Genomic DNA, 16,781 nt, shown 5'->3' on the forward strand with positions numbered 1-16,781 from the left:
GATGTGTGACGACCTCCTCGTCTGTTCTGTTCTCAGAGCCTGTTGACTCATGTTCACCCACTGATGCAGAACAGCAGATGGTGGCCCCCGAACGTGCTGCATATGACCGTTTCAAACCACATGTATCATAAAGGCAACATCCTCTGTGGAGTTCTTTTCAAATACTGAGTACACCTGCAGTTTGTATCTTTCAAAGTACTCTAAAATGCTCTGCTCTATAGGGTTCTAGTCCATTAGATTCAGCTCTATAGGGTTCTGTTCTATAAGGTTCCATTTGATAGGGTTCTGTTTTATTTGGTTCCACTCTATAAGGCTCTGCAAGTTTCCATTCTATAAGGGCTCAGGATTTTGTTCCTTAGGATCCTGCTCTACATGGCTCCACTCAAAAGTGTTTTGTTCTACATGGTTCCACTATATAAAGTTTCACTATATAAGGCACTATGCTATAGGGTTCCATTCTTAAGGGTGCTGCTTTTTAATAATGTCTCTGTAGGGCCATCCTATATATGTTTCCACTCTATAAGGCCCCTTCTTTAAGGTTCTATTCTATATTGCTCTGCTCTATAAGTTTCCTCTCTATAATGGTTCAGTATATAAGGCTCTGTGCTATAGTGTTCCATGCTCTAGGGTGTTGCTCTTTAAGACTGTATCCACATGTTCCTACTATATATGGCTCAACTCTATAAGGCACCTTCTTTAAGGTTCTATTCTATAATGCTCTGCTCTATAAGGTTCCATTATATAGGGTGCTGTTCTTTAAGACTGTCCCTATATAATCCAACTATATATATATATACACACTGTAGTTCTGCTCTATACGGCTCCTTCTTTAAGGTTCTATTCTATAATGCTCTGCTCTATAAGGTTCCATTATATAAGGTTGCACTATATAAGGCTCTGCACTACATGGTTCAATTCTATAGGGTGCTGCTCTTTAAGATTTTCTCAATAAGGTCCTACAATATATGGTTCCACTCTATAAGGCTCCTTCTTTAAGGTTCTATTCTAAAATGCTCTGCTATATAAGGTTCCAATCTATAAGGTTTCACAATATAAGGTTCTGCACTACAGCTTTCTATTCTATAGGATGCTGCTCTTTAAGATTGTTACCATAGGGTCTTACTATTCATGGTTTCACCCTATAAGGCCCCCTCTTTAAGGTTCTATTCTTTAATGCTCTGCTCTATAAGGTTCCATTCTATCGGGTGCTGTTCTTTAAGACTGTCCCTATACAGTCCAACTATATATACTGTAGTTCTACTCTATACGGCTCATTCTTTAAGGTTCTATTCTATAAGATTTCACTATATAAGGCTCTGCGCTACATGGTTCCATTCTATAGGGTGCTGCTCTTTAAGATTGTCTCTGTAGGGTTCTACTATATACGGTATGGTTACTTCTTTAAGGTTATATTCTATAAAGCTCTGTAAGGTTCTACTCTAAAGGTTCCATTCTCTAAGGCTCTAAGTTTCCACTCAATAAGGTTTTGCTCTGTAAGGTTCCTTCAAAGTGTTCTGTTCCATAGGAATCTGCTCTATTAGGTCTTACTCTATAAGGTTCTTCTTTTTACAGTTCCACACTAAAGGTTTCATTCTATAAGGCTCCAGTCCATAAGGTTCCATTCTGTATGGTTTGCTTTATAGTTATCTGGTCTAAAAGGAGCCAAGGATAATAATGGTGTGCATTACTGTAAGCAGTGGCTTTTAAACATTCACTCAAGCTTGGAGCCCATGTTTAAAAGGCAAAGTTCATAAAGTTTGGCCACTAAACAATCTCTGAACACTTTGCATTCAAGGCGATTATGTTCAGAAATCAAGTGCATATGTATAGCATTTCAGAACACTTTTAGCTTAAGTAAAAAACCTTAACATTGAACAGCAAAACAAGAGTGCTCTTGTATGAGTTAAATGACTGAAACAGTGCTGAATAGGAAAAATAATCCTTCTTTAATCCATTTCAGAAATGACCAGATGTTGTGATATTGCATTATCAACAGCAGGATTTACAGAAATGTGTTGACATGACACTAAAAACGGTATATGGCCTCCCTCATTTTCCCAAATTTGGATTAATACCCAGGTCAAATAATGTTTCATAAGCTAAATATCCCTTTAAATCTGTCTGAAGGTTCACTAGAAGGGGAAGAATTCTTACCATGATCTGTTTTGGTACCTTCTATGAATAACTTCTGAATTAAATATAAAGGAATTATGCTGGCACATAAACTTTAATCTCTTTTATACATAGAAATAAAATGCTCTTTGGAGACTAATCAGAACACAGTAAACAAAGCTGGATTTAGCTGGCTTCATTCACTCCACAGAAATATAGCACTGCATTTAATAATTTTCTTAATCAGTACTTTTGTTTCATTTTAATTTAATTTTGATTTAATTTAGATTTTTTTGCACTGTGTTTCTCTGGTCTATTTTTTTTATTTCAAATTATTAATATTGTCTGTATGTTCTTAAATTATGAAAATAACCTAATTAAGAAAAAACAAAGATTAAATCAACAGCAAAAAACCTAGTCTGGAACTAGTTTTAACCTTTGACCCCATGACCCTATACAACCCGAGAGTTTTTTCCTCACAGATGGATTTTTGTTTCTCTGGAGGCAGATGTGTGGTGTCTCCCCCAAAGTATATTCCTGCCAATCCAATGGACCCCTGCAGAAACATACAGGACTCCTGCCTTTAGCCAAATTAAATTCCAAACCAGATTCCCAGTCCCAAAAACAAGAACATTTGCCTCCAAACCTAGTGTCAGTTGCGTTTAGAAGACGGGCACACCAGCAAATAACGTGTTACAAGCTTGGACCAAACGTGGTCATCTATAAAACAAAAAAGTATTTTTGGAAGGGCAAACTCTAGTGTTCTGATTAAAAACACAACAGCTGGTGTGTTATCCAGCCTTAACGGACTAACCCAAAACCAGACCAACAACAGATCCATTCATCACTCCTATTGAAACTGATCACAGAAATCTGAAGTCTAGGAGTGGAAGGATAGGTTGTAGATATTCACTGGGCAAACAAAATTATGTGATTCTATAAGCGACATAGATAGCTAGATAAGCTTAAATTCACCTTCAAAAACATTCTCAGCTCAGAATTATGCTGCACATCAACTTTTCTAGTTTAGCATAGCCTGACTATCGGAATAAACTCTAGTTCACTTTGCAGTTCAAGACAAGAGCACACTACAAGCTCGTCACCTTTATATTTTCATTTGGTGACTAATCCGCGTCAGGTTTCAAATTGTGGCTCATGCCTTTCAGTCTTCTCAACCGACTAGTTGTAGACACTGCGACAGATTTCAAACTGCATCTTACTTAAACATTTTCTGTTTAATAAGGCGTGCCAAAGAGCTCATTGACTTTCAGTGTGGTACTGGTGTGGAAAAGCACGACTGATAATCCTCTGTGCTGTTTATCAATAGTTTTTCTATGTAAACATGCACTAGATGAAGCTCTTTTAATGTTGTGCAACACCTCTGCACATTTTTTAGTCACTGTGTCAAGTTAAAAGAATGACAACTTTTAAAACATGTCTAAAAACACCTGCATTTTGTTCTATTCGTTGACCTCCGTCTAGCTTTAATTTCCGTGGACTTGATGAGTTCAGTCTGTCTATTATATGAAGCATCATTGGCGACCTATTTAATAGTGCTTATGGCATTCTGGTCATCCAAGAAAAGCCATGATAGCCATTTCCCAGAGATGTGGCAGAGGTCGTGGCAGAGGTCGTGACCCCCCCACCCCCATCTCAGAGTTATCCATCAGCTTAGCTATGATAATAATAACAACACTCATTAGCAGCGTGAAGTAGAGGATTATGCTATTGTGTACAGTTAGAATACTGCAAATAACTGGAGTATACTTAGAGAAATAGTTCACATAGAAATTTTCATTTTTGATGAACTACTATAAAGCAGTGAGAATCAAATGCAATCGAAATCAAACCTGAGTTGTGATGTAAAGCATCTGATTCTAAAGCTGAAGCTGTGAATTCCAGCAGCTCTTGAACTTCTGATCCAGCTCTATCCAACTGGCGAGATTACTAATTGATGACTAACGCTTTCAGGATCCTGAGCATGAAACAAGAGAACGTGAATACAGTCCACTCAACAACTAATCTCAAACAAGTTGTCCATACACAGCAGCGCTAAATGCAAATAATCTGCAACAATCAATGCAACCAAAACCACCAGCCCAAATGTAAAACATGGATTCTACAGTAGTGGATCTCAACAGGAGGGTTGTGACCCAAAAATGAGTCGCTGGTTTGTACTGATAGGGTCGTGGATAATGAGGGAAAACAATACTAAATGCAAATTAGAAAATGTGAATAAAGATATAATTGTGTATTCTTATACATTTTGTTTACCTTTTTTTGTTTACCTCTCCACTGCCCCTCCCCGAGAACCCTCCAAAAAAGCCAAATATCCACCCCACTTCCTATTAAATAAATCCCATTTTCCCAACCTTCTAAAAATCGCCTCCTCCAGTGCTGCTACCCTGCCCATCACCCTGCACCACTCATGAAACGAGGGTGCCCCAGCTGTCTTCCACCCCCTTAGAATAATTTGCCTTCCAACCATAACCCCAGCTAGGACCCAACTTTTTAAATGGCTATCCCCAAAATAAATAACCGCTCCATCACCTAAGATGCATAGTCTGGGGCAAAATGAAAACTGTGAATCCAATATGTCACACAAATCTCTGTACCCTCAACCAAAATTCTTGTATCTTAATACATCCCAAAAAAACATGGGTTGTGTCCCTGTCTTCTGAATTGCATCGCCAGCAGGTGGGTGTGTCTTTAAGACCAAGGCTATACAATCTAGAGGGTGTCCAATATAATCGATGCAAAATCTTAAATTGCATCAGACGCACCCTTGAATCTCTAGATACAGACTTGATGTTTTTTTGAATCCTAGTCCACACTCACTCCTCCAGTACCAAGTTTAAATCTCTCTCCCATAATCTCTTGAGAGACGTTGAAGCTCTGTCCCCCCATTTTGTTTACCTTTTTATAATAAACCATTTTGGGACTGTTTTGGGTCGCCACTTGATGTCCATTATAAAACTTGTGTCATGAAGCAAAACCAGTTGAGAACCATTGATTTAGTCTTTTTCTGTGTTACGCAAGATTTGAAGCTGCATAAAGTCACCTACTGGGATTTCAAGTTGGAAATGGTACAAAATGATTTCTGCATTTATAGCTGTCCAGCTGTCCAGCACGGATTAAATCGCCGATGAATTATGACATCATCTCCTCTAGGATAAACTATGGAACTGATTATTCTCATGGCAGCATTAATTATCTTCTCAATGTTAAAACTAGTGATTTAGTGTGCAAAAACGATTGGAATTTGCCATTTTTTTTACTTTTTGTTCCATAATACAATATAATTTATTTTACAACACCAAGCTAATGGGTTTAATTCCCAGGGAACACACAAATTGATCAAATATATACCTGAATGCACTGTAAGCCACTTTGGATATACAGTAAGTGTCTACCAAATGCAAATATGTCAATCTTATATGCATGTCTTAAAGGTACAGCAGCAAAAACTGCCTGTGTAATTCAATTTGTGACCTTTATATCACCGATATAAACTGTCCGCATCTTCACCGTCTCTCTTCTTCTCCCCTTCCCCCTCTCTCAGTCTATAAGGATCTATGATAAAAATGAGATGGATTGCATTGTGGGAGTCTCTGATATTTCGTCCACACCTAAGCTGCTCAGATTGAATATATGATTGAAATACAGATAGATCTACTTAAAGATCAGAGACATCACAGATGTTGCACAGGTGGTCAACATGTACAGTAGGCTATCTAGACTTTGAGTAAATATCTCTACGCAAGTAAATGTTCTTTTGTGGATCTGCATTATTTTCTTATTCTTTGTCATTTAGCAATCAATAAACTGTTGAAAAACACTTTAAACTTCTTTTTATAATATATATAATAATATGTTTGTCTCTAGAAAAAACTTCATGTCAGCCTCATGTCGTTCCAAACCTGTATGACTTTCTTACATTCACAAAACACAAAATGTTAGGCAGAATGATAGTGTAAGGGGGTTCGGTGGAAAGGAGGAGGCGAGAACCGGCTTGACAACTTAATAATTTAATAAACAACTTAAACAAAACACACAACTATAAACACACAGTACAGCTGTCTGTAATTCTCTCTCTCTCGAACTGTCGTCCTCGGCCGCCTTTATCCCTCGCGCACCCCATCAGGCTGATTGGGGACCGGGTGTGTCTCATTCCAGCACAGCCCTGCCCTCCTCGGGTCTACAGTTATTCTCAGTAAGTGTTGGGTATAACACGGTACAAAGTACATTTGTTTTCTAATTGAACGCGGCCCCTTTAAATGCACTGGCAATATGCCTACACGTGTGAGCTCTTGCCACTATGTTGAGAAAATACTCAAGTGAAAAGATGTCAGAAGATACGAGTGGCTGTTTTACTGAACTGATATATCCCCATTACTACGAGTTTATGACAAATGCAGATCTGAAGCACAACTACCTACTGAAGCACTTGACACAGCAACATAGATATACACTTTTAAGAGATTGCAGGGGTTGTTCACACCGAACGTGTTTTTTCGCACGTCTGCATTGTGTTTTAATTGTTTTCTGATGTAATCACGTTCTAGACGGACATCTTTGACAGCTGCGGCACGTCTTGCTGTTTCATTCAAGTCTCACGCAGGACTGATGGATTTTAGACACCATGTCAAGTTAAAAAGCTTCAATATTTAAAAATGCACCTCGAGACACCTGCGTTCTGTTTCCTTGTTAAAAATGTTTACTGTTACTATACTGTTATAAATGTTGCCTACGATGCTTACACGAAATACAGACATTTGCAACAAATGTACTTGCTTGGAGAAGAAATTATAAAGAAATTATACTTTCAATGAAAGTGAATGGTGACTGAGACTGTCAGTGCCTAACATCTCCATTCGTGTTCCATGGAAGTTAAAAAAAAGTCATACGGTTTAGAACAACAGAGAACACAGGATTTTAGAAACTGCCGCAAACTCTGGACTGCTGTGCGGTTCATTGCATAAGATTCATCTGAGGCACCTGCACATGTGTGCAGCCGCGGGAAATCTCCCATAATGCAACAGTGTCATCAGATTTATTTGCCACATGGCCTGTGGCCTAATCTGAATGAAACATTGAGTGAAAGAAAGAAAGAAAATAAGAAAGAATGAAAGGAGGGAAGGAAGGAAAGAGGGAAGGTAGGAAGGAAGAATCAGAATCAGAATGAGCTTTATTGCCAAGTGTGTTCACGAACACAAGGAATTTTACAATAATACAAATAATAGGACATGTAACAGAATGGCGTATGTACATGTGCAAGTGGTAATGTATGCAAGGTAGGGGCATGTACAGTTATTGAATTAAAAATGTGAATTTACATATGTACATGAGGTAGTTATTTACATTATTGCACTATGAGGCAGTTTATTTGTTCTTGTGGAAAATGGCCTGAGGGTAAAAACTGTTCTTGTGCCTGGATGTCCTGGCACTGAGTGCTCTGTAGCGCCAGCCAGAGGGCAACAGTTCAAAGAGGGAGTGGGCAGAGTGATTCTACCTGCACGTTTCCTCACTCTGGAGACGTACAGGTCTTGGAGGGTGGGCAGGGGGGCACCAATAATCCTCTCAGCAGTCCTGACTGTCCGTTGTAGTTTCCTTCTGTCTGATTTGGTGGCTGAACCAAACCAGACAGTTATAGATGTACACAGGACAGACTCAATGACAGCTTACAGGTTGAACTTCCTCAGCTGGCAATGGAAATGAAGGAGGAAAAGGAAATAAAGAAAGAAAAAAGAAAGGAAGAAAAAAAATGTTTGAGAGCAAATGGAGACTTGGTATACACATACTCCGTGAGCAAGGTGTGAGCAGCGCGTTTTCGTTTCGGCGCCCATGTTAACAGATTACACCCTTCACATTGCAAGTGTGAAGCCGGCGTTTTTCTCAAGTCTCCTGGTTCTCAGATTTTTCTCCTGAGAAATACTCCAACAATCTCACATGTGTCTCCTCTAGAGTTTCAGAAGAGATCTCAACAATGGCTGTTTTAATTCCAATACTCAAGAATGCAAGTACCGAGAATGCATAAAATGGCCTGGATGTGTTCTTGATCACGTCAAATATCAAAGATGCATCGGGTGGGGACTTCTATGCAATAACCCATTTGAAGTACCAGAAGTCATAGCAGCACTACAATGGCAGAAGAAGGACATTTGTCATGTTTCTCCTCAAGAGTTTCCTGTCTGACGGCTCATGAGAGTCATTTGATGTTTTGTTAGGCATCATTTTATTAAAGTAATAAACACATGAGGAAACGAATTTCGATGTTTCACTAGTCCTGTGAAACCTTACTGGTGTGATAATGCTAGTAGTTCTCTAACTGGCTACAAATGTGCTGGGACGGGCAACTGCGCAACAGGAAGATAACCATCGACAAGAGTTACTTAAAGGAGCAGTGCGGTTTAATTTTGTAAGAGCTTGAGATCAGGTTCACCGGTATGGCTGCAACTCTAGATACCCAGTTACACACAAACAAAACTGGATATCAGACCACCAAACACAAACTCACACACACACACACACACACAGAGAGAGAGAGAGAGCTAGAGCGAAGGCATGCAGCCAGACAGTTTCCATCTCTGTGTCATGACATGTTCATGGTAAGCCCAAGAAAAGTACTAATACGTGCCAAACGCATCGGGCAAAGTGCCATATCAGAACATGCATTATTCTCCTGAATTTGGAATTAATTCATTGAAAAGTGGGTCAGACAGATATCAACATGTTCTTAAAGGACTAGTTCATCCAAAAACTAGGTTTTTTTACTCACCCTCAGGATATTTTAGGCAGAATGTTAATGCTGCTTTTTTCCAAACAATGTAAATGAATGAGCACTGAGGCTGTCAAGCTCCAAAGATACCTCAAAAAAGTATCATAAGAGTTCCTAGAGGACAGGGAGGGAATTTATTTTTTGAAATAGCTTTGCGTTCTCTCGCAAAGGTTTTGTGTTCCCTCACAATAAGTTTTGCGTCCCTTGCAATAGTTTGTGTTACCTCACAAAAGTTTTGCGTTACCTCATAATATGTTTTGAATTCACTGGCAATAAGTTTTGCATTCCCTCGCAGTACTTTGCGTTACCTCACAATAAGTTTTGTGTTCCCCCACAATAAGTTTTGCATTCCCTCGCAATAGTTTGCGTTACCTCACAATAAGTTGAGTTCCCTCACAATAAGTTTTGCATTCCCTCGCAATAGTTTGCGTTACCTCACAATAAGTTGAGTTCCCTCACAATAAGTTTTGCATTCCCTCACAACAGTTTGTGTTACCTCACAATAAGTTTTGCATTCCCTCACAACAGTTTGTATTTCTTCTGAATAAGTTTTGCGTCCCTCGCAATAAGTTTTGCATTCCCTCACAACAGTTTGTGTTACCTCACAATAAGTTTTGCATTCCCTCACAACAGTTTGTATTTCTTCTAAATAAGTTTTGCGTCCCTTGCAATAGTTTGCATTTCCTTGCAATAAGTTTTGTGTCCCTCGCAATACTTTGGGTTACCTCACAAAAGTTTTGCATCCCTCGCAATAGTTTGTGTTACCTCACAATAAGTTTTGCATTCCCTCACAACAGTTTGTATTTCTTCTAAATAAGTTTTGCGTCCCTTGCAATAGTTTGCATTTCCTTGCAATAAGTTTTGTGTCCCTCGCAATACTTTGGGTTACCTCACAAAAGTTTTGCATCCCTCGCAATAGTTTGTGTTACCTCACAATAAGTTTTGCATTCCCTCACAACAGTTTGTATTTCTTCTGAATAAGTTTTGCGTCCCTCGCAATAAGTTTTGCATTCCCTCGCAATAGTTTGGGTTACCTCACAATAGTTTGCACTACTTCACAATAAGTTTTGCACCCCTCGCAATAAGTTTTGCATTCCCTCACAATAGTTTGCATTACCTCACAAAAGTGTTGCATTCCCTCACAATATATATATATATATATATATATATATATATATATATATATATATATATATATATATATATATATATTTATTTATTTTTAAGTAAGACTAGCTTAAAATGAGAAATGAAAAAAAAATTAGCTGCATGGTCGAGTTGCCAGATAGAAGCTTTTACTGCACCAATGCCACAAAAAAGCCCGGTTACAATATGCCCGACAACACCTTGACACGCCTCACAGCTTCTGGCACACTGTAATTTGGAGTGACGAGACCAAAATAGAGCTTTATGGTCACAACCATAAGCGGTATGATTGGAGAGGAGTCAACAAGGCCTATAGTGAAAAGAATACCATCACCAATGCGAAGCATGGTGGTGACTCACTGATGTTTTGGGGGGGTGTGAGCTCTAAAGGCACGGGGAATCTTGTGAAAATTGATGGCAAGATGAATGCAGCATGTTATCAGAAAATACTGTCAGACAATTTGCATTCTTCTGCACGAAAGCTGCGCATGGGACGCTCTTGGACTTTCCAGCACGACAATGACACTAAGCACAAGGCCAAGTTGACCCTCCAGTGGTTACAGCAGAAAAAGGTGAAGGTTCTGGAGTGGCCATCACAGTCTCCTGACATTAATATCATCGAGCCACTCTGGGGAGATCTCAAACGTGCGGTTCATGCAAGACGACCAAAGACTTTACATGACCTGGAGGCATTTTGCCAAGACGAATGGGCAGCTATACCACCTGCAAGAATTTGTGGCCTCATAGACAACTATTACAAAAGACTGCACGCTGTCATTGATGCTAAAGGGGGCAATACACAGTATTAAGAACTAAGAGTATGCAGACTTTTGAACAGGGGTCATTTAATTTTTTTCTTTGTTGCCATGTTTTGTTTTATGATTGTGCCATTCTGTTATAACCTACAGTTGAATATGAATCCCATAAGAAATAAAAGATATGTGTTTTGCCTGCTCACTCATGTTTTCTTTAAAAATGGTACATATATTACTAATTCAAGGGGTATGCAAACTTTTGAGCACAACTGTAGCTATTATCATTTATTCAGAAAAACCAAATGACTGTATTTGAATGAAATACTTTTTTCTATAAAATCATCCCAAAGGACATAAAAGTTCCCCTGATTAAAAAATCACCCAAATATCATTCAAATATGTACCCTAAGCATTAACTGATTAAATACAGACTACCTAATATTTACAAAGGCTGTAATTCTCATCTTTCTAAGTTCACTATCGCAGGTGAATAAAAATGAAGAGGAAAACCCTACTCACACTAGGAAGTGATACAGGAAGCACCTCAGGCCGGCGGGTCTCTCTAGGAAGTTGTACACATCACCCTGCATGCTAGTCTTGGCGTGGTAAGGGCTGTGCGTGAAGCGGGCAGCGGTAGGAAGCGGGTGCGACGTCTCTCCGGGGACCAGTCCGGTGGCGATGGAGAGAGGCTGGCGGCGCTCACTGTGCGCCGATGGATCCTTTGTGTGGCCACCTGGAGCGGCGGGTGCGCTTGATCCATTATTCACCATGGGCTCCAGTTCCAGTGAAACAGGAGAGTGGGCCACAGTGAGGGAAGCATTGGGCGCTGCCGCCTCCAGGCTGTGTTCCGAGCTCTGTCCTAGGAAGTCATGCCCGTTGTGGGTGCAGTTTTTCAGTTTGACGCTGTTGCTGGACCATCCGAAAGTGCGTCCACGGGTTAAAAAGGGCCTGGGACGGCCCAGCCTCTCCCCCATGGTAGGGATGTGTCCTGTGGGGCAGTTTGATGGGGATGAGAGAGAGTCCCTGTGGGGCGCTTGGGTAGAACTGATGATATCTAGAGATCTACATCTGCCATGCCACCAAACCTGTGAAGGTAGAACAACATTATTTAGAACAGCCTGGTGGTTAGCTGGTCTGTTTTAATTGTTTTAGACGGGTTTTAGAGCACTTGATAGCTGGTCAGGCTGGGAGACCAGCAAAACCAGCATAAACTAGCTAAGACCAGAAAACCCCCTGAGGCTGGTTTAAGAAGCATTAGCAGGAAAACTTTGGAGAAAGCATTAAAAGGAATGTTTCGGGTTCACAACAAGTTCTGTGCGAGGTTACTCTTTTTAACTAAAACTAAAATGATTCTTTTTAAGCAAATTTCTGACTGTATCTCCTCCTAGAGCTTTCAAGCTACATCCACAAAACTCGGAACAGCCTTTCTACCTGTTCCGACTCGGGTTGCTATGACTTTTCTAACAGATCAGAATTATGGTATTCTTGTAGCAGACTTCGGAAAAGGCTCAATTTCCCATTGTCTCCCGTTCATACATTTCTGACTGTACTTACTGCTAAAGCTTTCAAGCTTCATGCACAAAATCCGTGATAGACATACTAGCAAAACATACTAGCAACACCTAGCTATATGCTAGAAATACTTAGCTAAGTGCTAAAACATGCTGACAATCCCTAACAAAGTGTTAAAAATGTTAGAAATGCCTAGCTAAGTGCTAAAACATGCTGACAATTCCTAACAAAGTGCCAAAACATGCTAACAACATGCTAAACCATGTTATCAGTGCTTAGCTATGTGCTAAAATATGCTGACAATGCCTAACAAAGAGCTCAAACATGCTAGCAACATGCTAACACATGCTAGCAACAACTAGCTAAGTGCTAAAACATGCTATCAAACATGCTAACCCATATTAGCAACTACTAGCTAAATGCTAAAGCATGCTAACAATGCCTAACAGTGCTCAAACATGCTAGCAACATGCTAACACATGCTAACAACACCTAACAAAATGCTAAACATGCCATCAAAGCCTAGCTACATGCCAAACACACTGAAAAACTCCAAGCTTTTAAACTTATTTTTTATTATTTTCAGACAAAGCTTTTTCAAGCCAATGTAAAGTCTGTCTACAAACTTTTCAATCTAGTTCTTCTGTTAAAACTTATGTATTATATGTGTGCTTTTAGAGCTGTAACATTGTTTAAATAACCATTTTCCAGCATTGGTTTGTCATGGAAACAAAGTTGTAAAATTGGATATAAATTTACACGCAAAAAGGTTAGTATGTAATTTTATCAAACTAAAATCATGTTAACACATATATTGTTTACGTCTTGTGGCAATACTTTTGAAACAGTGAGTATTTTAAAGTTTACGGATTGGCCCCATTCTCTTCCATTGTAAGGGCCTCACTGTAGCACAGATTTTTGCTTTTTTTAAAGAAAAGGAGGGACGAGTCAAAATAATTTTTTGTGGTAATCATCATTATGCCACAAATGCTGTCGATTGAGCTAAATTGAATTGAACCCAGAATATTCTTTTAAGGAAAAAAAAACTAAAACCGAACTTAAATTAACTTAAAAAAAACAACAACAAAAAAACTAAACGAACACTAACAATCACAAAGTGAAAACAACTGAAACTAAATTAAAAATGTTAAACACCATTATGTAAATACTGTAAATGAATCGAAAACTTTGCTATGAACAGCAGCATTTAACTAAATATCTTTAAATGTTTGCACATTGCTTTTCGCCTTTTAAAATTGTCTACAGTCAAATGTTTGGTTGCTCGGTGATCTTATGTATTTGGTTGCGTTTGGTTGATCAGCGATTACCAGGAAGCGCTCATGCTTACTCGTTGAGATCTGAGTCATTGTCATGATGCGCTTCATGTCTGTGTGCTTAAATAAGGAGCAGCTCACAGCTTGGACAACCTCAGAGGGATTTAGCTCAGTTAATATTGCATGATGATGCACTGAAGATCACCAGACCTGTCTGGAATCCTCCACTGAGAGTCATAAGACAATGAGTCGTTTACAAGCACCTAGAAGCAATAGACTCTTGAAAATAAAGGTTCCTCATTTGTTCTTTGCAGCACCAAGGTTCAGCAACGAACCCTATTTTTTTATTAATCAAGAACAAATTTTGACTGACTAGGGTTCTAAAGTTGATATACGGTTCTTTAGAGATTAATAGTTCTCTGCTTGACCTTATGAAATTTACATGACTGTGACGACACTTTCACAAATTTATTTTACGTGGTTCCTTATACGTATCGCGGCAGTTCTGAGATGTTAAAAGTGAGTTCTCCCAAACAGATGAGGTTTTTAAGGTTAATGCTCCATTGCATTTTAAATCAACAAAACCAACTTTCCTACCCTAAACCTTAAACCTAAACCTAACTGATAGTGTCAGAAAAACACAACAATGTCATTTTGTGGTGCTTCTATGACACTTTCGGCTCACGTGTCAACTCGCATGCTCTTCAGGACTCGTACCCCGGTATTTTACATCACAAGAGCAACGCTCTATCAGTTGAGCTACCGCACAATTTTATTGCACACGAACAAGCCGCGATACGTACAACGAGCCACGTAAAAATTATTTAGCAAATAATTCTTAAAGACGACTTTTATCTTTAAAGACAGACCTACCGTGAGCTCTGAGGCAGTTTATTAATGGTACATTCTTCTGTTGAAGCCATTAGTCTGCATTATTTCAAATTCATTTAAAAGAAAATCGTGTTTAAAAGCTGAATTGCAGCCTACAAAGTGCGCCATAAGAGCTCTGCAGCGAACACCCGCTGTGAATGACGCAATCAAGTCTTCTCCCTACACTCTCAAACTACTTATATATAAGTATATACCTATATATATGAATATTTTGCAGTAAAATAAAAATATAGTGTGTCTATACTTATAACCAACAACTTAATGTCATATTTTTCCTTGTTTTTAATTGGAAGAATTGATGCATTTCTATGCCCAGCCTTATTTGAACGGAGTATTCGGAAATCAAACAGAAAGATAGAGGAGGCTACAGGCAGCCACAGTCACACACAAACATGACAGCAAACAACATGTTATATATGGTATATTTTCTATGGTAATCAGAGTTTTTGTCCTAACCAGCAGTGACAAGCGACGGTACATTCTATCGAACGCTTTTCTATTTTTGCATTGCGCGAGTAACTCCATCCGCCGTGAACTAGCAACAGTCCAAAAACTTTCAAAAAACAAGGCTGGGCATAGAAATGCATCAATTCTTTGACTACAAACTCTTCAGACATGTTTAGTAAGTTCTGATCTCTGTTTTGTGTGCAGCTGTGTTGTGTTCTGTTGTCACTATCTCTGTGGAGGATCTGTTTTTAGATAAACAAACGAGTTTTCGCTTGAACGCCCCAGTGTCGCGAGGGGGCTGCATGAACTGTTGTTCTCGTGCCCTATCATAAACATGCACACAGGAGATCAACGGTCAGTGAACATTTTCACTAAATAATACATTCGATTTCAGTTTGTTTCTCACCAAATCTTATCGTATACTTTCATAACAATCATGAGTCTCATGAATAATTTATTAGACTTCTGAATTATACTTTTGTGTTCTTTTGAAGCTTGAAGAGGTGGTCACCATAAACTGCCATTGTATGACATCACTGAGCACAAATTTTTTTCACAATTTCTCCCTTTGAGTTCAGAAAAAGAAAGAAAGTCATATAGGGTTATAACAACACAGGGGTGAGGAAACAATGACAGAATTTTCATTTTTGGGTGAACTAATAACTTTGTCGTTTTGTTAGATTTTCAAACACTTTTTTGCTTCAAATCAAAGTTTGTAATGTTGTGATTCACCTCAGAGCTGGTTGTTTTGGTTCATGGCTTACAACTCTTTTATTAAGACTTTTATAAAATCCCTATGGAAAAAAAAAATGAATGTGAAAAATACATCCGCATCCAAGACGGCTTAGTAAGTCACTCATCGCTCTAGCTTGATTGTGATTTCACCGAAGTCTACATGGCACAATGATCAGATACCCTCATTAATGAGGTCAGACGTTCCATCAAGAACTGCCATCAATCTCCATCATGAGATGACACACAAAGCCACTGGAAAAAAGCTTTTGTGAGTGAAGACAAATCGAAACAAAACCCAGCTATCTTTCTGTCATGTCTGTCGGACAGAGTGACAGAGACGCCGACAGACCTGCGACCACAGCGCCGTCTGCTCACAGATAGTGTTTCACATGAGCTTTAAGCAGCAGATCACAATGTCAAGAGATAGAAAGCACACAGTCAGAGCGTGTCAAGAGGATTTAGTGGACAGGGAGATAAACACACACACACACACACACACACACACACAGTCATTCATTTTTGCATGAAACTCAAAAGCTCATTTCTATCCACTGTTCAATAATCACATCATTCTAAAACAACACCCTTTATACTGGAATTATACTACGAAAATACATTAAATATATATATATATATATATATATATATATTCTGTATATACTGTAGATGCATTTAAAAGTGTTCAATGCCAGTTTGAAATACACTTTCCTAATTCATACACAAAATATATACTAATTTAGATTTCAGCCAGGCATCAATGTGCATAATTTCTTAATTAAATAAAGCACATAAACTTGTTTATGTTTAAACATTGAGGAATTAATTTTAACTCTGAATATAAATGTCTTCTCATCTGTATTCATATTCACAGCATTCTCATTGATTGTCATGTTAAATGCCAGTTTAAAATGCACTTTCTTAATTCATAAACATCAAAAAACCTTCAATAAAGTCATTTCTGTTTTAGTTTGTCATGGATGTACAACATATTATAATAAAATACAGGAAATAAACTTTAAAAAGCAATAGCAATACCTCTGGTGCAGTGTTCCAGTCATGTGTGATGCTGAAGCTGCGGCTGTTCAACACATGTGGAGAGATGCTGAGAGCGCACACGCGTCTGTCAGGGGG

The 16,781-nt window shown here is 38.8% G+C and overlaps 1 protein-coding gene across 1 annotated transcript in view; it reads right to left on the reverse strand.

Moving 5' to 3' along the window:
• kcnq1.2 (potassium voltage-gated channel, KQT-like subfamily, member 1.2) overlaps window positions 1-11,765 on the reverse strand; it is a 180,299-nt gene extending 168,534 nt beyond the window's left edge. The window contains exon 1 of the mRNA XM_051689309.1: window positions 11,311-11,765. Within this exon, the coding sequence (XP_051545269.1) occupies window positions 11,311-11,765 (455 nt within the window). The remainder of the gene's footprint in view (window positions 1-11,310) is intronic.
• Between the last annotated feature and the right edge of the window lie 5,016 nt (window positions 11,766-16,781).

Source organism: Myxocyprinus asiaticus, chromosome 46 (genome assembly GCF_019703515.2).
Source record: "Myxocyprinus asiaticus isolate MX2 ecotype Aquarium Trade chromosome 46, UBuf_Myxa_2, whole genome shotgun sequence".
Taxonomy (NCBI): domain Eukaryota; kingdom Metazoa; phylum Chordata; class Actinopteri; order Cypriniformes; family Catostomidae; genus Myxocyprinus; species Myxocyprinus asiaticus.